We start from the raw sequence: 26,152 nt of genomic DNA on the forward strand, positions 1-26,152 counted from the left end.
CGCTCCGCCCCGCCTCCTCCCCCTGTCACCGGGGTGATTTCACTCACCCCTCCTCGCCCTGTCTAATGGTGCGGCCCGGAGTGCGCCGCCCAAAGGCCTCCGGCCGGGAAGCGCCACCGCCTGTGTTCGGCTCGGCTGGGGAAGACGCTGCAGGGCCCTTGGCTCCATGGCGCTGCCAGGTGAGAGATCCGTCCTGGCGTGGGGGGAGCGGGCGCCCGAGGAGACCTTGAGACACCTGGCGCGGGAGGCGAGGAAGGGAGTCTGGCTGTCCGGGCCGTCGGCTTCCCGCATTGGCGGTGGGGGCACCCCACCGTAAAACATCCGGTCGCCCTTACTTGAAGGGGGCAGGACCCCTCCTGGGAGAGTGAGTAAAGAGCAGGGGGCGCAGGGGAGGGGAGGGTGCCCCCACAGACGAGATGGGAGATCAGACCAGGTGGGGCAATCCTACAAAAAGGTGCCCGAGGTGAGAACACAAAGTGAAGCTTTACAAGAGCCAGAAAGTGAGTGGGGACCGTGTATCAGCCTGGAGGGGAAGTGGCGACAAAACAAAACAGACTGAAGGAAAGAACCCCCGATTTCATGTTGTGGAAAAGTTGTTTTATATTGATATTTTAAGGCCAGAAGAGCTCATCATGATTATCTAGTCTGGCATGCACATTGCAGGCTACAGAATCTCACCCGCCCACTCCTGTACTAAAACCATAATCTGGCTAAATTATTGAAGTCCTTGAATCATGATTTAAAGACTTCAAATTACAAAGAATCCATCACTTACAGTACTGTAACCCTACAAGTGACCTGAGCCCCATGCTGCAGAGGAAAGTGAAAATCCCCAGTCTGGCTTCTTTTTCATTGCAAATATGGCAATCTGTTAGCCCCTGAGCGTATTCATGAAACACACTAGCTAGATACCTGGGGGAAAAAATATGCTCCCCGTCTAATGACCAATCTTTGGCTGTTGGAGTAGAGATATTTGTTACTAAGAGTTGTAGATGGGCCACATGCCATTGTAGGCAATTTCATCATAGCATCCCCTCCATAAACTTGTCATGCTCTGTCTTGAAACCAGTTAGGGGTTTTGCCCTCACTGCTTCCCTTGGAAGGGATTATTCCCCTCTATTCAACACTGGTGAGGCCACACCTGGAGTATTCTGTCTGGTTTTGGTTCCCCCCCCCCCCCACTACAGAAGGGATGTGGACAAATTGGAAAGAGTCCAGCGGAGGGCATGATTGGGGGCTGGGGCACATGATTTACGAGGAGAGGCTGAGGGAACTGGGGTTATTTAGTCTGCAGAAGAGAAGAGTGAGGGGGAATTTGATAGCAGCCTTCAACTACCTGAAGGGGGGTGGGGGGTTCCATAGAGGATGGAGCTAGGCTGTTCTCAGTGATGGTAGATGACAGAACAAGAAGCAATTATCTCAAGTTGCAGTGCGGGAGGTCTAGGAAACTCTGTTTCACTAGGAGGGTGGTGAAGCACTGGAATGGGTTACCTAGGGAGATGGTGGAATCTCCAGCCTTAGAGGTTTTTAAGGCCTGGCTTGACAAAGCCTTGGCTGGGATGATTTAGTTGGTGTTGGTCCTGCTTTGAGTACGGGATTGGACTAGATGACCCCCTGAAGTCTCTTCCAACCCTAATATTCTATGATTCATTGATTCCAGAACCTTACTCTGATGGTTAGAAATCTTTGTTTAATTTCAAGCCTAAACTGGTTGATGAACAGATTACAGCCATTTGTTCTTGTGCCATCATTAGTCCCTAACTTAAATAGGTCTTCTCCCTTTTTATTCCTCTGATGTATTTGTAGAAAGCAGTCGTATTTCCCCTCAGCCTTCATTTGGTTAGGCTAAACAAGTCAAGCTCCTTAAGAGTATGTCTATGCAGCAAAGAAAATCCTGTAGCTAGTCCGTGCCAGCCGACTCAGGCAGCGAGGCTGTTTCGTTGCTGTGTCGGTTTCTGGACTCGGACAGGAGCCCGGACTCTAGAACCCTGCGGGGTGGGAGCGTCCCAGAGCTTCGGCACCAGTCCAAGCCCAGAAGTCCACACAGCAATGAAACAGCCCCAAGCCCCCTCTCCCCCCTCCTCCGCCCCCGAGCTCAAGTTGGCTGGCATGGGTAAGCCAGGGTTTTTTCTTTGCTATGTGGGCGTACCCTAAGTCTCCTCTTGGAAAGTATCAGAGGGGTAGCCATGTTAGTCTGAATCTGTAAAAAGCAACAGAGGGTCCTGTGGCACCTTTGAGACTAACAGAAGTATTGGGAGCATAAGCTTTCGTGGGTAAGAACCTCACTTCTTCAGATGCAAGTAATGGAAATCTCCAGAGGCAGGTATAAATCAGTGTGGAGACAACGAGGTTAGTTCAATCAGGGAGGGTGAGGTGCTCTGCTAGCTAGTAGTAGGCTTCTGGGTACATGCTTGGTGCATTCTCAAAACTACGATACCCACACAAGGAAATAAAGAAACAAATCAACAGAGCCAGACATGTACCCAGAAGCCTACTGCTACAAGACAGGCCCAGAAGAGAAACCAACAGAACTCCACTGGCCATCACCTCAGTCCTCAGCTTAAACCTCTCCAACGCATCATCAGTGATCTACAACCCATCCTGGACAATGATCCCTCACTTTCACAGACCTTGGGAGGCAGGCCAGTCCTTGCCCACCGACAACCTGCCAACCTTAAGCATATTCTCACCAGCAACCACGCACCTCACCATAACAACTCTAACTCGGGAACCAACCCATGCAACAAACCTCGATGCCAACTCTGCCCACATATCTACACCAGCAACACCATCACAGATCAGCTACAACATCACCGGCTCATTCACCTGCATGTCCACCAATGTTATATATGCCAGCAATGCCCCTCTGCTATGTACATTGGCCAAACTGGACAGTCACTACGCAAGAGGATAAATGGACACAAGTCAGATATCAGGAATGGCAGTATACAAAAACCTGTAGGAGAACACTTCAACCTCCCTGGCCACACAATAGCAGATGTAAAGGTAGCCATCTTACAGCAAAAAAACTTCAGGACCAGACTCCAAAGAGAAATTGCTGAGCTCCAGTTCATTTGCAAATTTGACACCATCAGATCAGGATTAAACAAAGACTGTGAATGGCTATCCAACTACAGAAGCAGTTTCTCCTCTCTTGGTGTTCACACCTCAACTGCTAGCAGAGCACCTCACCCTCCCTGATTGAACTAACCTCGTTGTCTCCACACTGATTTATACCTGCCTCTGGAGATTTCCATTACTTGCATCTGAAGAAGTGAGGTTCTTGCCCACGAAAGCTTATGCTCCCAATACTTCTGTTAGTCTCAAAGGTGCCACAGGACCCTCTGTTGCTTTCTTGGAAAGTATGTTCTTCATTCCTCTGATCACCCTAGTAGCCTTTCTCTGCACCTGTTCCAGTTTGAATTCATCTTTCTTAAGTATTACAGATGAGGTCTCACCAGTGGTTTATAATATGGTAATAACATTTCCTTATATCTACTGTAAATACCTTACCTGATGCATCCTAGGATTGCATTAGCTTTTTTGAAGGCTGCATCACATTGGTGACTTATGGTCGTTCTGTAACTGACAAAAACTCCAAGGTCTTTTTCTTCCTCTGTCATTTCCAACTGATATGTCCCCAGCTTATAGAAAAAAATCTTGTTAGTTCCTAGGTGCATGAGCTTGCATTTTGCACTTTTAAATTTCATCCTATTGCTACCTAGGGTTTTCAGAAGCCAAAGCAGTGGTAATTTAACTGTTTCTCTGTAGGCAGTGTCAGGAATAAATCAGTGGGGACACAGCTCCTCCATTTGATCAATGATTGGCACAAACAAGAGTGTTTTTACCAAAAACTACTTTTTTATTAGGTCTCAAGCACATGCGCATGCACACACACGCTGTAGCAGTAGATTCAGATTTAGGTCGGAATCTACCATAGTTTAAGATGGTTTTGAGGAATCAACAGCCAGCCTTCCGGGGGCCCTCCTTCCATCTAGCTGCTGGGGAACTTAGGTGTCAGATCCTTGTCTAAAGAAAAGCTTCCTCGGTCTGATCCAAAGCATATTCTTTTACCTTATCTTTTATAGCTAACTTTAAACAAAGCACATAACTTACAGTGACTCCTAGTGGATCACCATAGTAACCTCCAAAAGTCACCAATTCTCGTAATTTCACCAAACTATTCATTATCTCATGTCAAAGCATTTCTGGTCATAACAATAAAACACACGTGTCAGAGGCACTTCAAACCAAGGTCGGCTGTCCAAACATTCCTTCTATTTTCAAAAAAAGAACAGGAGTACTTGTGGCACCTTAGGTTTGGCCAATGTACATGGCAGAGGGGCATTGCTGGCACATGATGGCATATATCACATTGGTAGATGTGCAGGTGAACGAGCCCCTGATGGTATGGCTGATGTGATTAGGTCCTATGATGATGTCACTTGAATAGAAATGTGGACAGAGTTGGCATCGGGCTTTGTTACAAGGATAGGTTCCTGGGTCAGTGTTTTTGTTCAGTGATGTGTGGTTGCTGGTGAGTATTTGCTTTAGGTTGGGGGGTTGTCTGTAAGCGAGGACAGGTCTGTCTCCCAAGATCTGTGAGAGTAAAGGATCATCTTTCAGGATAGGTTGTAGATCTCTGATGCTCTGGAGAGGTTTTAGTTGGGGGCTGAAGGTGACAGCTAGTGGTGTTCTGTTATTTTCTTTGTTGGCCAAACCGGACAGTCTCTATGCAAAAGAATTAATGGACACAAATCTGACATCAGGAATCGTAATACTCAAAAACCAGTGGGAGAACACTTTAACCTGTCTGGCCATTCAATGACAGACCTGCGGGTGGCTATCTTACAACAGAAAAACTTCAAAATCAGACTGCAACGAGAGACTGCTGAGCTGGAATTGATATGCAAACTAGATACAATCAATTTAGGCTTGAATAGAGACTGGGAATGGCTGAGCCATTACAAACATTGAATCTATCTCCCCTTGTAAGTATTCTCACACTTCTTATCAAACTGTCTGTACTGGACTAGCTTGATTATCACTTCCAAAAAAAAAATTTTCTCTTAATTGGCCTCTCAGAGTTGGTAAGACAACTCCCACCTGTTCATGCTCTCTGTATGTGTGTATATATATATCCTCAATATATGTTCCACTCTATATGCATCCGAAGAAGTGGGCAGTAGCCCACGAAAGCTTATGCTCTAATAAATTTGTTAGTCTCTAAGGTGCCACAAGTACTCCTGTTCTTTTTGTGGATACAGACTAACACGGCCTCTACTCTGAAACCTGAAAATACAAGATGGCTGATGGCAGTATTGCCACATTCTGGGGTTACCGCAGGACTGTCAAATTATGGGTAACACTATTACTCCAGTTTTCAAGGTCATCCACTGTTCTTGTGTGATGTTCCAGTCCTCCTCCATATTGGCAATACCTCCCAACTTTGTGTCATTTGGAAATTTTATTAGCGTACTCCCATTTTTTTGTGCCAAAGTCATTAATAAAAATGTTAAATAAGACTGGTCTCAAGACTGATCCCTGTGGAACTCCACTAGTAACCTTCCTCCAGCCTGACAGTTCAGCTTTTGCTATGGCCAGTTGTAGTCTCCCCTTTAACCGGTTCCTTATGTGTCTTTCAATTCTCATATTAATCCCTATTTTGTCCAGTCGTAAGTTTCAAAAAGAGAGACAGACAGACGCAGCCTTTGGCTTCTTGGATGATCTATTCCTGATCATAGTCAAGGGAAGGAGATAATTCCATACTAATTCTGCTGGGTCTCTGCAACATCACCAAATACTCCTATTGCAGCCCAGTAAGTGTGGGGATGAACGGAAATATCCTGAAACGACTACAGTCCTTTCTCTCAAACCAAATCCAAAGGATTGTTATGGGCAACGGTTTCTCCACCTCCATAGCCTCTGTCTGCAGTCGGTGTCTCACAAGGCTCATTTATTTTCCTCACCTTATTCCATATCTATGTGAAACCACTGGGAATGCTGCTGACAATGTTCAGGCTGAATTGTCAACAGTATATAGATGATATCCAGCTCTGCCTCTGCTTAATGTAAATATCCAAGTTTTCTCAGTATGGAAATAAAATTAGCTCTTAGTAGAAGAGCAGTTGAATAAAGGTGAAAGCTGAAACTCTTGGATGCAAGCTATTTGGACCTACTAATTTAAAAATGTCTGACTTTAATAGTTGCTGTCTAACATCCTCATGAGAGATCTTTATGGAAAGAATGTAATCATCATATGAGATGACTAAATCATCTGGCTTATCCCCAAATACAGAAAAGAAATATTTATTGAACAGTTTTGTCTTTTCTGTGTTATAATAATAATTCCACCATTTCCATTTAGTAATCATCCAAAACCATTGTTAGGGTTCTTTATGTTCTTATATACTTTTTAAAAAACTCATCCTTTTTGTACTTAACTCTGCTGGCCATAGTTTTCTCCTTGTGTCCATTTGCTTCCCTTATCAATTGTCTACAATTCATAGCTTCTGATATATATTCATTATTGCTAACTTCCCCTTTATTTCATTTGTTATATATTGTTTTATCATCATTCTCATTATTATTTTCTATAGCCCCCCTTCACTTCCCCTTTAAGCCAGGTCATTTTTTTTAACCAGTACGGCTTTTCTGGATTGTGGTATTATGGCTTTTGGGGCATCTAGTAAAGTGTTCTTAAACAATTCCCTATTATCATTCACATTTTTGTGATTAAATTCTTCCTCCCAGCTGATATGGCTCATAATTGTTTTTAGTTTTGTGAAATATGCCTTTTTAAAGCACCAAGTGCATATATTACTGGTTTGGACTTTATTCTGCCTGCATGTGACACATGTGATCAAATCATAATCACTTGTACCTAAGCTACCACTAATTTTTAGTTCTGTGATGAATTCCTCTTTATCTGTAAAGATGAGATCTAATATAGAATTTGTCCATGTTGGATGCAATACTTCTTGAGTTAGGAAATTGTCATCTAGAATATTTAGAAATTCTGAAGATGTGTTAATACTGACAGCATGTGACCACCATATGTCACTCAAACTTAAGGCCCCCATGATCACACAACTTTTTTTCCTACATATTCTAGATATGTGTTTAACAAGCAGGTCACCCTGTTCCTTAGTGTTATTTGATGGTCTGTAGCAGACGATAACTAAAAGCACAAAATGGGAGTATATCTGTTAGGACATTGACTCTGAATGCATATGGATCACTTTCTTCTGAGTTCTCATTCACTTGGAAACAAATAATGTCATTTTTGACAGAGTGCCACTACCCTTTCCCTTTTGCCTACTTGATATTTCTTAAATAAATTATAGCAGTTGATTTTTGCATTCCAATTGTGCAAATATTCCCATCAGGTTTCTGACACCAACTGGATCAAATTTTTGTTCATAAATGAGCAATTTCAGGCTCCTAGCATTGGCGTATACATAATTAAAGAATTTTTTTTCTCTTCTTGTCCTTTGGTTCCTTGATTAATTGTGTTTACAGCATCTCAATTTTGTGTTAAATGAATGCCCATTTCTTCCCTCTTCTTACTCTCTCCTTTTGTTATTAGTTTAACGCCCTCCTAACTACTGTAGCCAGGCTGTCCCTGAGAAAATTGGTTCCTTTTCTACTGAGATGAAGGCAATCCAAACTGTACAGCCAATTCTCCCCATAAGTGGACCAATATTCCATAAAGTTAAAACCATACATCCTCACCACTTACCTAGCCAGAGATTCACTTTCAGAATCTTTTGACTTCTTGGAGATCCTCCATGTCCTTTGGTGAAGGAAGACAGAAGATCACTTGGACATTCTCCTTCTTCAGCAGCATTCTAAGTTCCCTGAAGTCACCTATAATCTGTGAGATATCCCACAGTGCAGTGGCATTAGGGCTGATGTAGACTATCACCAGTGGATCCTTACCCATCAACTTCAGAAGCCTATCCAGTCTTGGTGTGACATGACATTTCTTGGCTCTGGGAAGGCCGCATGCTGCCTTTTGTCTGTCAGTCCTTGGCAGAATGTTCTTTCTATTCTTGTTGTTGTAGAATCCCCAACAAAGATCATCAATCTTCCTTGGCGCCAGTTGAAGATCTCTTTGTGGGCAAGCTTGATTTTCTTACAGGTTGGGCCAAGCAGACATCCACAGCTCTCTGTTCCATTGACCAGCCGGATCTTCAGAAAGATCTTCCACAGTTTCCACATTGAGGACCTGGTATCGATGGTAAACTTCTAGCTGTGTGGAATTCCTCCTAGGTCCTCTTCTCTCTGGTGGCTGCAGCCTACCCATCGTTGTCAGCCTCCAACTGTGTAGAAAGCCACCTTGACTTCTGCCTTTGGTCATTAAGCACTGCTATGCCTTTGCTGAGTTCCTCTCTCTCTCTCTGACTCCTTGATGGCCAGTTTGTCTCTTCCAGGAACCTGAGATATTGAAGTTTCCTGAGTTTAGTTGTCTAGGAACTCCTCAGCTTCTCTGATTCTCGGTAGTATCTCTACTTGCCCTTTTAATCCAATTTTTTTTTTTCTTTCAGCATGGCCATCAACTTGCACTTCATGCACAGGAAGTCCCAGCTTCAGGAAATTCTCTCTGTCCCCCTCTGAACTCCTTCCCAAACTATCATGTTAGCTACCTCTGTTCACAGCTCTTGAGTTCACCTAACAAGTGACTTTTTATACCAAGTGTCCCTGCTTAGCTCAGCTCAGCCCCAACCATCACTACCAGGGAGTAATTAACTACTGAGACTTCAAACAGCAGGGCTGATCAAAGGTAAAAGGGTCAGAACCACATGGCCCCTACCAAGACACCAGCAAACAGAGCTGTCTCTGCTGATTACTCAGGGGCCCACAGCCAGCTATGGAGCCCATACACAGAGAACAAACAAGGATGAGAGATTGCTGCCTCCTCAGTAGTCTCTTCCCTCTCTGCCATCCCTAAGTCCTGTGGTCTTGCAGCTTGCCGCATCTCACCATCCTTCTAGGCAAGTGTCCCACTTCTGAAGACCTCAACCAGTGCACTGAAGTGGGAATCCTCCTGCTGAATTTAGGGAGTCTGAAAGAGATGTGTGTCAGGGAGGAAATGAGACTGGCAGAAAACTCTGCTTCATAATATGTATGTGCCCTGTATTGCATAGATTGTCTATGTCCTTTAATACACTGGCAAATTAGCTTTCTAAAACTCTTACATGTGGATTTGATGGGTCCTTGGTGTTTTGCAGAGCCTCCTGAAGACAATGAGCTTCCCAGCAAGCCAAAGATAGCTTGCTAGGAGCTGGTGTACTATTTTGAAGTTTCCATTTAAAATCTGGTTATTTTTATTTTATTATTTTTATGATGTAATATCATTAATCTCTTGTCCTGTTGACTTAGAATTAGTTAAAGGATCTAATTCAAACCAATTTTGAGGACACTATTTATTTTTCCATTGGGGGGCAGGAGGAGTAGGGGGGGAGTTTAAGAGGGAGAATCAGTTTATAGTTGCAACCTTAACTATGAAGTGCCAGCAGCTGCTCCATAATGAAGTCCTGTCATGTCAGTGTAAGGAAAGAAGAAATGGGCAGTCAGCTTGTTCCTTGTGAGTTCCTTGGGAACAAAGGGACTGACTTTTTGTTCTGTATTTGAAAAGCACCTAATACAGTGGAGTCCAGATCCATGACTAGGGCTCATAGACACTAGGGTAATATTAATTATATATAATAATGGGGGGGGGGGTAGTTTAAAGAATTTTGTATATGTAATTTCAATTTAAATCTGCAGAAGTATTCTGTTATTAATAAAGAGCTTTGAATATCTTCTGGTGTCTTTTCAACTCAATTAAGCAGCCATGACAAAAGAATCAGAAATATACACAAATGAAATTATCGTGCAACTTTAACATCATTTTCAGAAGGCTAAGTTCTTCAGATTTTTTTGTACAAAATATCCTACCGTAGGGAGAATTCTCAGTGTCTGATTTCTGACATCTGACCTGTGCTTGTTTCTACCCTCTTTAATTTTTTTTTACATCCTAGCTTATTGCTTTACAAAGGATATAACCTATTCTACCTTAATACCACAAATGAAACTATTTCTGCATGAAAGCATCAGCTAAGATGCTGATTTACTAAATTATCAAAAACAAAATAGGGTTGTTGATTAATTGCAGTTAACGTGATTAACTCAAGTTTTAATTGCACTGTTAAATAATAGGATACCAAATGAAATTTATTAAATATTTTTGGATGTTTTTCTATATTTTCAAATATATTGATTTCAATTACAACACAGAATACAAAGTGTACAGTGCTCACTATTTATTTTTTTTCAATTACAAATATTTGCTCTATAAAATGATAAAAGAAATACTATTTTTCAATTCACTTCATACAAGTACTGTAATGCAATCTCTTTATCATGAAATTGCAACTTAGAAATGTAGATTTTTTGTTGTTGTTGCATAACTGCCCTCAAAAACAAAACAATGTAAATCTTTAGAGCCTACAATCCACTCAGTCCTACTTCTTGTTCAGCCAATCACTAAGACAAACAAATTAGTTTACATTTACAGGAGATAATGCTGCCTGCTTCTTATTTACAATTTCACCTGAAAGGGAAAACAGGCATTCGCATAGCACTTTTGTAGCTGTTATTGCAAGATATTTACGTACCAGACATGCTAACCATTTGTATGCCCCTTCATGCTTCGGCCACCTTTCCAGAGGAAATGCCTCCATGCTGATTGCGCTTGTTAAAAAAATGTGTTAATTAAATTTGTGACTGAATTCCTTGGGGGAGAATTGTATGTGTTCTGCTCTGTTTTACCTGCATTCTGCCATATATTTCATGTTATAGCAGTCTCGGATGATGACCCAGCACATGTTGTTAGTTTTAAGAACACTTTTGCAGATTTGACAAAACGCAAAGAAGGTACCAGTGTGAAATTTCTAAAGATAGCTACAGCGCTTGACCTAAAATTTAAGAATCTGAAGTGCCTTCCAAAATCTGAAAGAGATGAGGTGTGGAGCATGCTTTCAGAAGTCTTAAAAGAGCAACACTCCGATGCGGAAACTACAGAACCCAAAGCACCCAAAAAGAAAATCAACTTTCTGCTGGTGGCACCTGACTCAGATGATGAAAACGAACATGCGTCGGTCTGCACTGCTTTGGATCGTCATCGAGCAGAACCCATCATCAGCATGGATGCATGTCCTCTGGAATGGTGGTCAAAGCATGAAGGGACATAAGAATATTTAGCGCATCTGGCAAGTAAATATCTTGAGATACTGACTACGACAATGCCATGTGAATGCCTGTTCTCATTTTCAGGTGACATTGTAAATAAGCCGGCAGCATTATCTCCTGCAAATGTAAACAAACTTGTTTGTCTGAGCGATTGGCTGAACAAGAAGTAGGATGGCGTGGACTTGTAGGCTCTAAAGTTTTACATTGTTTTATTTTTGAATGCAGCTATGTAACAAAAAAATGCTACATTTATAAGTTGCACTTTCATGATAGAGATTTCACTACAGTACTTGTGTGAGGTGAATTGAAAAATATTACTTGTGTTTATCATTTTTACAGTGCAAATATTTGTAATAAAAAATAAAGTGAGCACTGTGCACTTTGTATTGTGTTGTAATTTGTAATATATTTGAAAACGTTGAAAAACATCCAAAAATATGTAATAAATTTCAATTGGTATTCTATTGTTTAACAGTGCGATTAATCGCAATACAATTTTTTTAATCGCAATTAATTTTTTGAGTTAATCGCATGAGTTAACTGCATGAGTTGACTGTGCCCTTGTTTGTGTTTATCTCTCAGTTTAGAAATCATAACTTAGATTTTGTATCTGTGGAAATACGTATGTACAATTAATGCATGAGTGCACATGACAAATTTTATATAATTTGTAATGATTGTAGGGTGAATGAAAATCTGTTTTGTGTTTTCTTAAATCTTTTTTTTTATTCAAATTGGATTTTGGATTTTAAATCAGTAAATTTTTTTTAATTTACATACAGATATAGTTATAATTTTATAATAATAATAATAATGGAGATATCCCATCTCCTAGAACTGGAAGGGACCTTGAAAGGTCATCGAGTCCAGCCCCCTGCCTTCACTAGCAGGACCAAGTACTGATTTTGCCCCAGATTCCCAAGTGGCCCCCTCAAGGATTGAACTCACAACCCTGGGTTTAGCAGGCCAATGCTCAAACCACTGAGCTATCCCTCCCCCCCCACAGGGGATGAATATCACTTCTTATTTTGTGTCAAACACAAACATTTTAAATTGGTTGAAAATTAATTTTTAAATTGACAATCTAGGTTAAGGCCTAAACTTATTATAATCTATTAAAATCCTCTAGGCTAAATACAAGAAATACTATTAATCAGTACGTTTCCTGATAAAGTATTAAAGAAAGTCAAAGCTCTGAACTGGTGGAAGTCACTGGCTAAGCACCTGGAACCAGTTTTTGTTGAAGTGCTAAATCAGCTTTTGACAGCCGTAGCCTCTTCTGTAGATGCAGAGAGAGTATTTTAATCATTTCAGTTTATTTCAACTAGTTCAGTTCAATGACTACTTCATTCAAAGTTAAAAAACCTTTTGGGAGTTGGAAAAGCAGGAAAGCTTGTTTTCCTCTTCCAATCTATAAACAAAAAACAACATGTAAGAGGATGATCTCTACTATTTAGTGATATTTCAGAACCCCATTCGGCAAGGCCCACAGGTTTACTCACAAACCCAAGGAAAGCAGACAGACTGCTGATAACTCTGAGTTCTTGAATCCAGTATCCAGGTTTAATTCACACAGGTACGGAGTGCCACATCTCAGTGATCAGGTGGAAGGTAGCAGGCTAATGAATTGTCTGTCAGATAGACAGAGACCTCAGGTCCCAACATGATCTTTTATATACAATATTACATATCACTTTTTATCAACACTCCTCATTCTTTAGCACAATCGCTCCTTTTCTATTTGGTAATATGTACTACCCTATATGATAATCCTGATTGCACACTAAGTTATATAACATGTTTTTCTAAATTTTTAACAATAACAAAACTATCAATTCTAGTTATCTGACAGAAACTTCCCTCATTTTCCCTAGACACACCAAAAACTCAATAACAGAATGTCCAGATGTTATTATTCATTGCCAGGAACCTTTGTTCACGCTGTCCTATCTCGGAAGATTATACAGAGGTCATAACCATACTCAATTATGCAGGCATACAGAATCTATATATATTGCTCATATATTACTTATGCATCTATTTATACACTAATTGCTAATCAATTATCCACTAAGTAAGGATGAGGCCTTTATCATGTTATGTGAGGTAAGCTTACCTAACCAATGCTTCATTTACTTATATACTAGTTCTAAAATCTTGAAGGACATGGCGACCAGAAACAATCAGTTAAATTCACTAACTATAGATAAACAAAGAATGTATTAATAAATGTGTTAGTTTAAGGGTATGTCTAAACTGAAATTAAAAACCCCTGGCTGGCTTATGCCAGCTGACTTAGGTGCACAGGGTTTGGGGTAAAGGGCTGCTTCATTGCGTTTGGGTTCAGGCTGGAGCCTGAGCACTGGAACCCTGCTCCCTCGCGGTATACCAGAGCCCAGCTCCAGCCCAAGCCCGAATGGCCACACTGATTACTGAACAGCCCTTTACCCTAAGCCCCATGAGCCCAAGTCAGCTAGCTCAGGCCAGCTGCAGGTTTTTAATTGCAGTCTAGACGAATCCTTAAAGGCAAAACATACTATGATAAACTTTTTTTTCCTATGTATCCAGCACATTTAAGGTGGTTTTATTTAATTAAAAATGTTTTGGGAAATTTTTAGTTGAATTTTATTATCTATCCAACTAGAGCTTGACAAAAATAATTAGTGACAAAATTTGGTAAATAAGACATGCATCATTCACCATTTTCTAAAATAAAAAAGTAAAAATTAAGACTCTAAAGGAAAGTTAAGCTATATAATTGCTTGAATAAATGTATATAGCAAAAAGAAGCCCCGCATTTAGTTTAAAGGCAATATTTAGTTGTAATTAACATATTTTAACAGTAGGCTAATTTTCATTTGTTGCCATTCTTTAGGAAAAGAACTAAAAAATAAAAATGCAAAACATCATTAAAATAGATTATTCCAGTCATTCAGAGTGGATTTATCTAAAAGTACTTGGCACTAATTGTTTTAACATGGAATATCAGGATTATTGTGATAGGATATGCTGTAGAAAAGTGACTTTGGAGATGTTGTAACTTCCCGGCTCTTTGAGCTCTGGTCAAGTGAAAAATTCTCTTAAGTTATTTCTGTTTCCCTTTACATTATGGCTCAATGCTTTTGGTTACCAAAATAAGTAAAAAGGGTGAGGGGAGGTGCATGTTATGGGAGCAGCTTATGCCCCTTCTGATAGCGTGGTGGCCTGTGTGCATGCACCAGGTAGGATTGTCATTCACCTCGGGGGAAATGATTTAGGAATGTGTGAAGAGGTGGACTTAATGTTCAGAGCTAAGAGGGACTTGAGCCAGATCCTGGAACTTTTCCCAGGAGTAAAAACTATATGGATGGGCATGTTGTGATACAGGGTGTGGCAGGAAGCTGTGAAGCCTCCATGGGTGGACAAGGGTAGGAGGTCTGAGAACAGGGAGGTAGCCAAAATCATGGATGGCATAAGGGAGTTGGTGATTTCTCATCCTTACGTAGCATATCGGGCAAGAGTTATTCATGGCAGATGGGGTTGACTTGCAGACTTAGAAGCTGATATGTTTTTGGCTGGTATTGAAGAAGGCATCAGAAGATTTCTGGGAACCCAGCTAGATATGGGGTAAGGCAGCCAAGCTAATTGCTGGTGCCTCCTTGTGGCAGATGTCCAGTGCAGGTACTCCATAGGGAATGGATACAGTGATCAGATAAAATAGATTGAGAGAGGATTTAAAGGAGGTATTCTTTAAAGGAGTGGAAATAGGTGTTTAGGGACTGGTATGACAGCGAGTCAGCCCTCCTCATTTGGGGAGGGGGCGAGAGGTCCCAGCAGTCGGATTGCAGAGGACCAGGATGGGTAAGGGGCAGTCCTATCCCCGGGTGTATGTAAATAATTAGAGAATTATCTGCACTGTAAACTTTTATCTGCCGGGTACTCCCAGACATTTAGGAATAAAGTTGCAGCCTAATTAAAACACATCCAGTGTTTCCTGTCCTTCCGGCATAGCCGGACAATAGACCAGATATTAGGTTTTCTAATAGACTTTTCTAACGAATAAATCACTACAGAATGTGTATGTACTTTAACGCGGTGTCAAGTCAAATATAAAAAGAAACTAAGGTCTAATTAGTAACACCCAATTATTAATGGAAGTTTGTTTGTTTTCAGGTGGAAATAAGGATAATATCAGGGCAGGATGCAAGAAGTGTGGCTATCGTAAGTATGAAGGCAGTATAAAGATGCCCAGAGTGCAGTTTCTCTCAAACTTCTGAAAGCTGAGCTCTCTCTTCGGGAAAATGAAACCGTTCCCCCTCCACACATACATACACAAACGCACCTCCTCTGCAGTGCGTTGTTAAAAGACTGCCTATCATAATTTATACTTTTTTTGTGTGCTCCCTACTCCCACGCTGTGGGAAACCTTAGTGTAGATCTTCATAATAAATAGGGCCCTACCAATTTCACGGCCGTGAAAAATGTGTCATGGGCCATGAAATAAGCCTTTCCCTGTGAAATCTGATCTCCCCTGGGCTGTTGGGAGTGCCCCAGCCAGGGGCTTCTAGCTGCAAATCCTTGCTGGGCTGGGGAGGGACAGGACTTCCCCTTTACCTGAAGGGCTGCTCAGTGGCAGGGGGATCAGACCCACCTCCGGGTACCTTTTGGGTTGGGACCGCCAGGTGAAATTTCAGATGTAAACATCTGAAAACATGAAATTGACCAAAATTAAAGCCTTCTGACTTTGAAATTGATCAAAATGAACTGTGCATTTGGTAGGGTCCTAATAATAAGATACTACTTCTTTCCTACATGCTTCAGTGAGAAGTGAAATGGCTAACAAATTTGACATTTTACATATCCTCATTGGTATCTGAGTTGGCACCCATTTTGATGAATGAGCAGTTCACATCTGAGAACTATTGTATCAGGCTCTCTGCAAGCTCAAACAAGAATTTTTGCATTAATTACAGTCATTTCACAACTATACCAGATATACTTTTTTTTTTTTTTTTTTTTTTTTTTTTAATGAAAGCTGAGACTCTAAAGAACAATTCAAGGGCTGTTCCTCTGCATGCCCACACTTTGGAAGACACTACCATAACACACTACCTTGCAAGTACTGTAGCTGTTCTTTATCATTTCAACATTGTATGTTGGGAAATGTTGGGAAGCTCAGTGATTATTCTCTCTTAACATCTTAGCACAGAATTAGTTTTGATCTGGTTTATAGTCTATCTTTAAAAAAATTAATACTAAATCTTCTTATTACATGTTTGATACTATTTAAGTAATTAATTATTCCCTTAATTATTAATGAACATTTTGTTGACAAACCTTTCAAACCATTTTTAATTGATTTAGAAAAAGGTTACATGGTGAGAGAGAGAGTAGACTTTCTTCCAGCAAGTTTTGACACTGCATTGCTTTACTTGTCAACGCCTCTGAAGGCAATTAGATGTTAGTATAGAATTAATTGTTTGATATGTGCAGTGTTGTAAACTTTTTGGATATGAAAGAAATTAGGAAAGCCAAGTAACCTATTCTGTTTTAATGTTCCCTATTGCTTGGGCTTCAGGAGATTATCTTTGATGTGAAGAAGCTGTGTTTGTAGCAGTAAGTAGCCTGGTTCCTGTTGAGACTTCTAGCAGCCTTTTCCTTTTATATGGGGCTACATTATTTTTTCAGCTGACAGCTTTACAAATTATCATAGATTTGGAGCTCCCTTTTTTCACATTTTTCCCCAGGTCCATTATTTCAGATGAGTTAGGAGTTTCTGTTGCCTGGATACAAACTTAGGATTTTTGGCCCCTAATTTTCTTTAAAATACACATTGCTACGGATAACTGCTGCTGCAGACAAAGGGTGCTTTAATGAATAGCATTTATAATATTAACTGCATTAAAAAGGAATTAGTCTATTACCTCTAAGATAGAAATGTTATCGCTTGTTACAGTAATTGGGAGAGGGTCGTTAGTTCATTTCACCTTTATCCTGGAATTTTGTTTTTGAGCTGATCATAGAATATATTGAGATTTTTTTTTAATGGCAAGCAGTTGCTTCCACCCCACATCTACCTTCCTGGTTCAATCCTCATGTTTCAGAATAAGTTCAGTGTAAGCTAGCTTCAAATTCCTTTTTCCTAATGTGTCTATAAAGCACTAGAAACTCACACCGATGCACATATGTTTTAGAAAATAATGAATGACATAGTATACGTACACATTCTTAGTTGATAACCTTTGGTTACTGCAAATATAATTTGTCACTGGAAGGGAAAACACATATTTCTCAGCACAAAGCAGTAACTCTTTAACATTATTTTATAATTTGAAGTATTTCTGCTCATGGCTTACTCTTTTTTGATTTTTATTCAGCTGGTCATCTGACATTTGAATGCAGAAACTTTCTTCGGGTGGACCCCAAAAGAGACATTGTTTTAGACGTTAGCAGTACGAGCAGTGAAGACAGCGAGGAAGAGGAGCTGGGGAAACTGCAGGCCTTACCAGAGAAAAAGAGTATGTTTTAAATAACAGAGCATAATCCTAAATTGGGAAGCTATCTTGTTTAAAGTCCTGTAACTGTCATTTAACTCTTGTAGAGTTCACTTTTTACTCTGTCTTATCCAATGACCTAAAAAAATTGCTTTTATGGCATGGCTCCAGGCTGAAGAGATTTGAGACCCCCCTGACACCTTGTGGAAAAATGAGAAAAGCTTCTACTTAAAAACATTTGACCAAGATTTTCAAGCATGGGTGCCTACATTTAGGCTCTTAAATCCAAAAGATTGTGAGTTTTGGAATGTGCAAATGCCCATTGCAGGGAAAGTAATATACATTATTTCATTGATGTTATCCTTTGTTTACTGCATAAAGCTGAAACAATTCTTTTTTTTTCTCTCCTTCCCCCAAGTAAATGATGCCTCTTTAAATGCTTTTCTTTGTTCAGTCTGTTTCTTCTCTAGTTCTTAAGCATTATTTTGTTTGAATGCAGCTAATAGTTTTGATTTGACAGTTAACATTTGGAGGGATAACTGCTCGCTTTCTGTCTTGGGGAAATGAAGCTCAGCCTCTATAGAGGAAGAGAAAACCAGGTGGGGTTAATTAGTCCACAGTACGCAAGTTGATCAGAAGATGACGCAGGAGGGCTAAGGTTTCAACCTACAAAAAGGTCCCAGATGGGAGTTTGTTCTAGCATACTGTGAGCCCCCAATTTAGGAATGCTGGGGCATGATATTCTGCTGTTACTTGGCAGTTAGTCTTTGTTATTCTGGGAGCTAGAATATGTGTTTTAGATATGGATGCACTTTTCTTAATGTTTTTTACTCATTTGCATTATTATTGCTCTCTTATTCTAGACCCTGCCTCCACTTCCTAATCAAAACCCTATCTGTGTGCATATCTATACAGCAATCGAGGTGCAGCAGGTGTAGACATTCCCAAGCTATCTTTAATCTAGCTAGTGTGAGTAGCACGGTGAAGCCACAGCAGCACAGGTGTCAGCATGGGATGTGCAAGCACACCTGGGACTCTGGTACTAACTCGGGCAACTAGCCCATGCTGAAATCCTTGCTGCTGTGACCTCACTGCTATTGGTACTCACTCTAGCAAGATTAAAGCTAGGTTGGGTATCTCTATATGAGCTACAGTCACACCTCTAACTCCTGTGTAAACATACTCTGTGAAGTGGTTATTCTGATGACATTAGGAAGGCGAGGTAGAGAGATGTTTTCCAACATAGCCTCCTGTATTGCTAGAACACTTCAAAAGAAATGCTAGGACCTCTTTTGGCAAAATGAGTTGCTGAATTTGCTTTCCCAAAAAGCCTTTCTTTTGAACTTGTGGATAGGAACTAAGTTGTTCAGAAAAACTGTGTACTTGTGGACCTAGGGATTTCTGAAACCGTGGCTCTGAATGGACACTCATTTAGGAAACACAAAGGTAAATGTAGCCCTAGAGAGAAACAGTTAGTTGTATGTAGATGTTTAGAGGATATTGTGTTATCCCTATCTAGTATAAATGTTCTTCCTTAAGTTGTAGGTGCTCTATACAGCATTTTTGAAAACTCATCTAGGTTTTTTGGGAATGTTTTCTCTCCCAGTTTTTTAAACACATCTCCCACTTCCTGCTGCTTGTTCCGCTAAACCTCAAAAGTCATTTTGACAGAAAAGAATGATGGTCACACATGATTTTAATTGGATGGACAAATTCAGCACATGATTTTAATTGGATGGACAAATTCAGCATTAAAAGGTAGATGTTTCCTGGGAAACCTCTAATTCAAAGGCTGAAGGAAGTATTATAATCAGATATGATACATCCTTGCATCTGGTGTCATGGTATTAATATTACGGAATTACCTAAAATAAACACTAGCAACCTTAATATTATGAATTTTGAATTTATAAGTTTTACATATCTTTGTTACTAATAGCTCTTAAAACTGAAATCTGCCTGTAAACTAGATGTGTATTTTCTCTATTTATACAATTTTGTTATTGCTTGTTTGGAATCTCAACTATCAGCTGTTTTAGTGATGATATCTTCATGGTTATGGAATGATGTCACATCCTCAATACCATCTCCCCTACCCCAATATCAGTCTTCAGATGATTGATCTAAGTAAACTCTCAGCAGGGCTTCCCCTCCTGGGAGTATATGGGTTGAGTTCCTAGGATAAAGTCTTACTACTTAAGGATACCTTTCTATGGCATCCATGGTGGTCTGTGGGTAGTTCAAGATGCACTGGCTTAAAGTATCCTTAAAAGGATGCCTTCCTTTGTGGAAAGTGTTTTTTGTTTTTTTAAACCAGTTGTGTGATAGTCAGGTGTGGGGTACATACATCCTAAGACATGAAGGGTTTAACAGCCTTGCAACAGCTGCCCAAGATGCCACTTCACTCAAGTTTAAATTAACTCAAGAAGCAAATGAAATGTGAGAAGGAGGCAGGTTAAGCTAGGATTGCCCAGACAGAGGAACATAAAATCTCTGCCTAGAGTCTGGCAACTAGGCCCAACATCACAGAGGACACTTGATTCCAGGTAGGGAACAGATGAGAGAAGAAGCCAAGAGTTCCAGATGGGGTTGTAAATAAAATGGGCTTGTTTCCAAGCAGGGTGGAAGAAAGTCAGAAAGATTCAATTAAATAATGGATTTCTTCGTAAAAGTGCGTTCTTGTTTATTGTTATTACCTTAATACGTATTCTTCACAACTCGGAGATAGATGTAGGTTTCATTTTTAGAAGGTACAGGGAAACCCCGCTATAATGCGCCCTGCGATAACTCGAATATGGCTATAACGCGAACATAAGGTGGCTCCTGCCACCCCAAGCGCCAAAAAAAAAGCAGCCAGAATGCCGCTGAAGCACACACACACAAAAAAAAAAAAAAAAAGCGACTGGAGCGCTGCCAAAGCGCACACATACACACACAAAAAAAGAAAAAAAAGCGACTGGAGCGCTGCCAAAGCGCGCACATACACACACAAAAAAAGAAAAAAAAGCGGCCGGAGCGCCACCGAAGCACACCAACAAAAAAAAAAGAAAGAAAAAGTGGCCATGTTTCACATACCTAATTTTATTCTCAGTACTTAGCTGCAGGTCCTTTACAATGTGAGTTGTGTAACCAAAGTGCGGCTGCTCTGCAAAATATTTTAAATGAACCTGCAAAATAGCACTTGGTTACAAAATGTTTTGGTCTTTGAAACAAACATTAGGAATAAAAAAAATTACTGATTTCAGTGAGAGTTTTTAAATTAATTTTGAAGTTGAAAAGGAAAAATATTTTATATAAAATGCAATTTTTATATCCACAGATACAAGTCAGGAGGAGGAAAAGAAGACTCTAAAAAGAATAAGCAAAGAAAAATCCAAATCAAAGAAATTAAGGAAAAGGTAACGTACAAATACCTAATTAAGCCCAAAACAGAATTTTCTTAATATTTTAAAGTCCAAAATATACTTACCAAATTGTTATATCCTGTGCACGTTAACCTTTATTTTTGCTTCTACAAAAGCACATATACTAAATTTGAATGTCTGATACAGAATTTTTACCCTATAAAACTAAACATACTATTAATCTTTTGTAAACAAATCCGGAACATGGCTAAAAAGTGATTAGACATTGCAATTACAAATACTAAAAGAAAACTCTTGTTTACTCTAAACAACAAAATAAAACTATGTAGAATGAGAATTTAAAATAATACTTTATTTGCTTGATAGTCTACCAATCACCATACTAAGACTCTGTTCCTACAAAGATTTATGCAGGAGCTTAACTTTATGCACTGTGAGTACCCGCATTGAAGTCAGTTGGGGCATTAAGGTATAGCTATGTTAATTCTGCACACTGTCTCTGTGGACCCTGCTAGTGTGCACTAAAAGTTCCCTAGTGCACTTTGACTATTACTATGAAGAAGTCAAATCCTGCGTACCTTACTTTCACAAGTAGTAACAATTAAGTTTATGAAGCTATTATCAAGTAAGGTAAAGAGGACTTCCTCCCCCCCCTCCCCCCAATTGCATTATTAAATTTTGTACTTAAAACCAAGTTACTACATATTCATGAAATATTCTAAATGTCACACCAGATTTATCTCTTATTAAACAGACAATTCAGTTTAATGAAAATGTATATATCTTTTGCATCTGGTAACATCTGCTCTCTGAATTGGCAGGGATTGTGGGAACGAGAATGGTAGTACAGCCATTTGTTTTAAGGTATTAAGTTAGATTTTATTACTGTAGGTTTTCTGGTCAAGGTTTCATCTCGTTATGTGCCTTGATTTCGTGCTTTCTATCCATTTTTAAAGACCTAAACATATAAGATCATTTGCCTATCAATAAAGTTTCAACCTTGAACTGTCTACATTCCATATTTTGGAAAATGCTGTAGGCAGAGCAAAGAAATAAAATTAACGTTTAAACCAGTAAGATACAATTAGTAATTAATTTACAAGGATGAGTAACTAACTCTTTCCAAACATAACTTACACATTTCTGAACACTGTTAGTTAAGGAGTGCTTTCCTTGCTTTCCTGGTGAGGCAGCCTCATCAGAGAGGCCAAAGTTTGGATGAGCATGGATTTGATTGATTTGCCCATTACAGGCTGGAGTAGACAACCTCTATACCGACTGCACGAATTCATGTTTTTATACAATTTCCAGCATTCAATTCAGTGTAGAAAGAAAAATAAAGTGAATATATGATTCACCCGTACATACCCTGATTGATAACGTAATCCGTATTAATTTTGGGTTTTTTTAACAGATCTTATTCATCAAGTGTCACTGAAGAAGAAGATCCAAAACCAAAAAAACAGAAATCCCACAAAAAAGAAAGAAAAAAGGAGAAAAAGAGTAAATCTAAGAAAGGAAAACACAAAAAAGAAAAAAAGAAGAGAAAAAAAGAAAAACATTCATCGTCTGATAGTTCAGACTCCTCTAGTAGCGACTGAGGAGTTAGTGCATTCAGCTTTCATTACCCTGAAAGATTAGGATTGCTTTCCTTTCAAATCTATCCTATGTGTGCTTTACAATACTGTCAGGTTAAAAAAAAATTATCTATATATTTTAAAAGTACATTTATTTACAAATATCCACACCTTAGGTTATTAAAATGAAATATTTGGGGGTGGGAGGGAAATCTACATGTTGTTTTTTGCAATTAATGGTGTTTCACTATTTTCATTCTATGCAAGTTGGACCAAGAAAATAGACTAGTTGTTTAAACTTTTGTGGTTAGTTCATTTCTAGTCCATTTTTGATTGCTAGCTCCCATGCATGACCAGAATATTCAGATTGCTAACATGTGCAGGGAAAGATTTGAACTAATTAAAATGTGCTTTCCACTGGAATTTTTAACAAAATTTGTTGAAACATTTTTATTAATTTTAAGTTTTCTAAAATCTTGATTTTTATTAAAATAAAAACCTACATGTTTGACATAATTCCATATCAGCCACCACTTAAAAGCAATAAATAGAGACGTTGGTGAATAAAAATAAGGACATTGAGGTAGAAGAAAGGTTGAGGGTTGTTTTTTTGTTTTGTTTTGTTTTTTTGAAGGGACAGAGTAAGGGAAGAAATAGTAAATCTTTGCTACAAATAAGAACAGTCTTTTAGAACTGATCTGGTAATGTACTTTGAAACACATGGTGATTGTTTTCTATCATACTCAGAAAGTGGCCCTATCTATACATGGACAAACATAACACCTATCATTCTTTAGTTTCCTTTTCTTCTTCGTAAAATAGATGTAAGGCTGTGTCTACACTGTGAGCTATGGGTATGATTCCCCTGCTCACGTACACATACATTAGCTCTCATGGGACTAGCGCGTGTATAAATAGCAGTATAGCCGTGGTACCATGGCAGCAGCAGAGGCACTGCTGAGCTCGACTGAGTACGTACTCACTGGTTTCAGGCGAGTGTGTATAAGGCATATACTGTTATCCGTATTAAGTGACAATCCAGCAATGTTTTCTACAGTAATGCCCCAGTCCTGTGTCAATTTATGGCATTAAGATTACCTACTCACCTTTTTAAAAAGGGGTAAGGGAAATCAAAGACTGGCACTTTGGATACTCTTGATAATTTCAACCCCCATTCACCATTCTCTTTATAAAATTCACAATGGCTTTATAAAACCAAAAATCTTTTCTTCTATTATGTAACACAGCATGTGCCCTGTTGTCTAAAGACCAGCTCCTGCTCCATTGAAGTCAGTGGCAAAATTCCCCGTTGGCTATAATAGCTGGATGATCAGGAACCTAAATACTAATATTTCTTGTTTCAAATTACCTCAAGCCCATTGCAGGTATAGAGAGTCAGTGTGTCAGGATTACTCCATTTATACTGGTGTAAAATCCGTATAAGTGAGTAGAATTGGGGCCATAGTCTGAACCTTACTGCTGTACCTTCTTAATAAGACATAAGGCTTACCTATACAGTATGGCAAAGCGTGCCACAGGGGTGTGATTTGTAAAATGCACTGATGTGCTATGCTCTAACTGCCCCATGTAAATTCTGCTGCCATGTTCTAAAAGGTACCTCGTTTGTGTTAAACTTTTCCTGTTTGAAAGACCATTAACTTGAATTAGGCACTTTTAGACAGTGCCAGCAGATTTTACTCTGGCCAGTTAGAGCACAACACGTTAGAGCACTTTTAGAAATCACAACCCATAGCCTGCATTGCCTGTGCTATGTAGACAAGCCCATACCTAGTTAATATATTTCTAAGTAGTTCATTTTTCCTTTATTTTGGACATAATAGGACACTTTTTTAGGAATACTGTGATATTGGCATATGTAAAATTTGTATCTGAGCCTTTAAAATTGGCCTATGAGCAAAAAATTCATTAAATCTCCTTTTACCCAGGAGCAAAACATTTAAGAAATTTATTTGTAAAGAGCGGTGTAGAGACTATAACCTATATTGTGCTTTATATCTGAAATGCATTTTTAAAATATACCTAGGAAGCAGATGTTTGACATTGATTTTGTGCTTCCCTTATGTAACTGATTTGCAGATTCTTATTTGACTTCTAACCCTTCAAATTTGCACAAACAATATTTTGAATTCAGGAAGTGATTAATAAAATGTTACCTAGACTTTTGTGCAGCCTTTTACAAAACTGCAAACAATGTAATGTCTTTATTGTACAATTGTAGTTGCTGTTTATTCGCCACTACCACTATGCACTTCCATTTTCATGATTTATTACCAGACTGTTTAATACATTTAAAAACTAATTGGCATAAGTGAGGTCAGGTAATCTTCAGCGATGCAGTGGTCAAAATATTTTTGTGCCCTCAAAATTTTTTAACTTCTGACGATTGCAGGTATTGAGGCTCCATCCTGCAAGGCATTGAGCCCCCTCCTTCAATATGCTGAATGCTGTTAATTACCATTGATTTGGGACTTGAGGGCAGTCAGTACCTTACACCAAACTGTTAGAGTGAACTCTGAGTCTTATAAATTTATTGCAAAAAGAAAAATGTAATTTGATGGTAGTTTGGAAACTGAATGGCTCAGTGGATTAATAGAGGAGGGGGTCACACACTTTGTACCTGGCGGAGGCCAAGCTTACCGCACGCATGAGGGACTCCTTGTATTCCTCTGTTCTACGGGACAAGCTCTTTGTGTGTCCCTCTTCCGTCTGTGCCATGGTTCTAGGGATGAAGAGGGGGCATTCCTTCCTGCCCTATAACAGAGTCCAGTGTTCTGCTCCCCCACACACATCAAAGGTTCTGTGCGACCCTTTTCTGCATTATCAGGGTCTCCCCTTCTCTCTTGCCAGTGGCTATGTAGAGCCCCATTTCCTCTCCCCTATAGCAATGGTTGTGTGCACATCTTCTTGCCCCGACCCCCATTATTATTTTTCTGAGATAAGTAATTCAGATTGTCAATGTGTTATCCTCTATTGGAAGGATGCAATGAGATGGGGTAATGTTATGCCTGAAGACATTAATGAGTGTCATCAGCCAGTTTGAGACAATTGCAGATATCCTTGAAGCTATGGCTGTGCTAAGCAGAGGGCAGGAGCTCCATATATCCCCCATTTCCCCTTTTTGATTTTCAATTTTCCCCAACAGGAATAGGTTTCTGGCCACTGAAGCCTAGAATATTCCCTGAAATGTTGGAATTGATCATATGTGGTGTTTGAAAGTTACCATGTTACATACACACATAGAAATGCCATCAAGTTGAGTATATGTCCTTTAAAGCTCAGCTAAATATGAGGCATTTCATCTCTGTGATGTTGATAGGAGTTTGCCCAGGGCAGCACTCACTGGAAGTTGTTGCCATTTGATGGTGGTTTGACCTATGTGAAATGAGTTGGCAGTTAGTCTGGTTTAACTGCATATGCATGTACATCACAGCAGGCTCAAAGTACCATTGTTGGCAGCTTCAGTAAAGAGGCCAAGAAGTTG

The 26,152-nt window shown here is 39.6% G+C and overlaps 1 protein-coding gene across 1 annotated transcript; it reads left to right on the forward strand.

The window, feature by feature from the left end:
• Positions 1–63: 63 nt before the first annotated feature.
• On the forward strand, positions 64–24,829 carry SREK1IP1 (SREK1 interacting protein 1). Its single transcript, XM_054032131.1, has 5 exons — positions 64–179; positions 15,388–15,435; positions 17,592–17,732; positions 21,028–21,106; positions 22,488–24,829. Exons 1-5 carry the CDS (start codon positions 167–169, stop codon positions 22,672–22,674), a joined length of 468 nt encoding a protein of 155 aa, XP_053888106.1. The 5' UTR covers positions 64–166; the 3' UTR covers positions 22,675–24,829.
• The last annotated feature ends 1,323 nt before the right edge of the window (positions 24,830–26,152 follow it).

Source organism: Malaclemys terrapin, chromosome 6 (assembly GCF_027887155.1).
Source record: "Malaclemys terrapin pileata isolate rMalTer1 chromosome 6, rMalTer1.hap1, whole genome shotgun sequence".
NCBI classification, from domain to species: Eukaryota; Metazoa; Chordata; order Testudines; family Emydidae; genus Malaclemys; species Malaclemys terrapin.

What these genes read in the sequence shown, in the direction of transcription:
- SREK1IP1 (XM_054032131.1), top strand. An exon ending in ATGCAAGAAGTGTGGCTATC is followed by an intron (nt 15,436 to 17,591) that starts GTAAGTATGAAG and finishes ATTTTTATTCAG; the next exon opens with CTGGTCATCTGACATTTGAA. An exon ending in GGCCTTACCAGAGAAAAAGA is followed by an intron (nt 17,733 to 21,027) that starts GTATGTTTTAAA and finishes TTATATCCACAG; the next exon opens with ATACAAGTCAGGAGGAGGAA.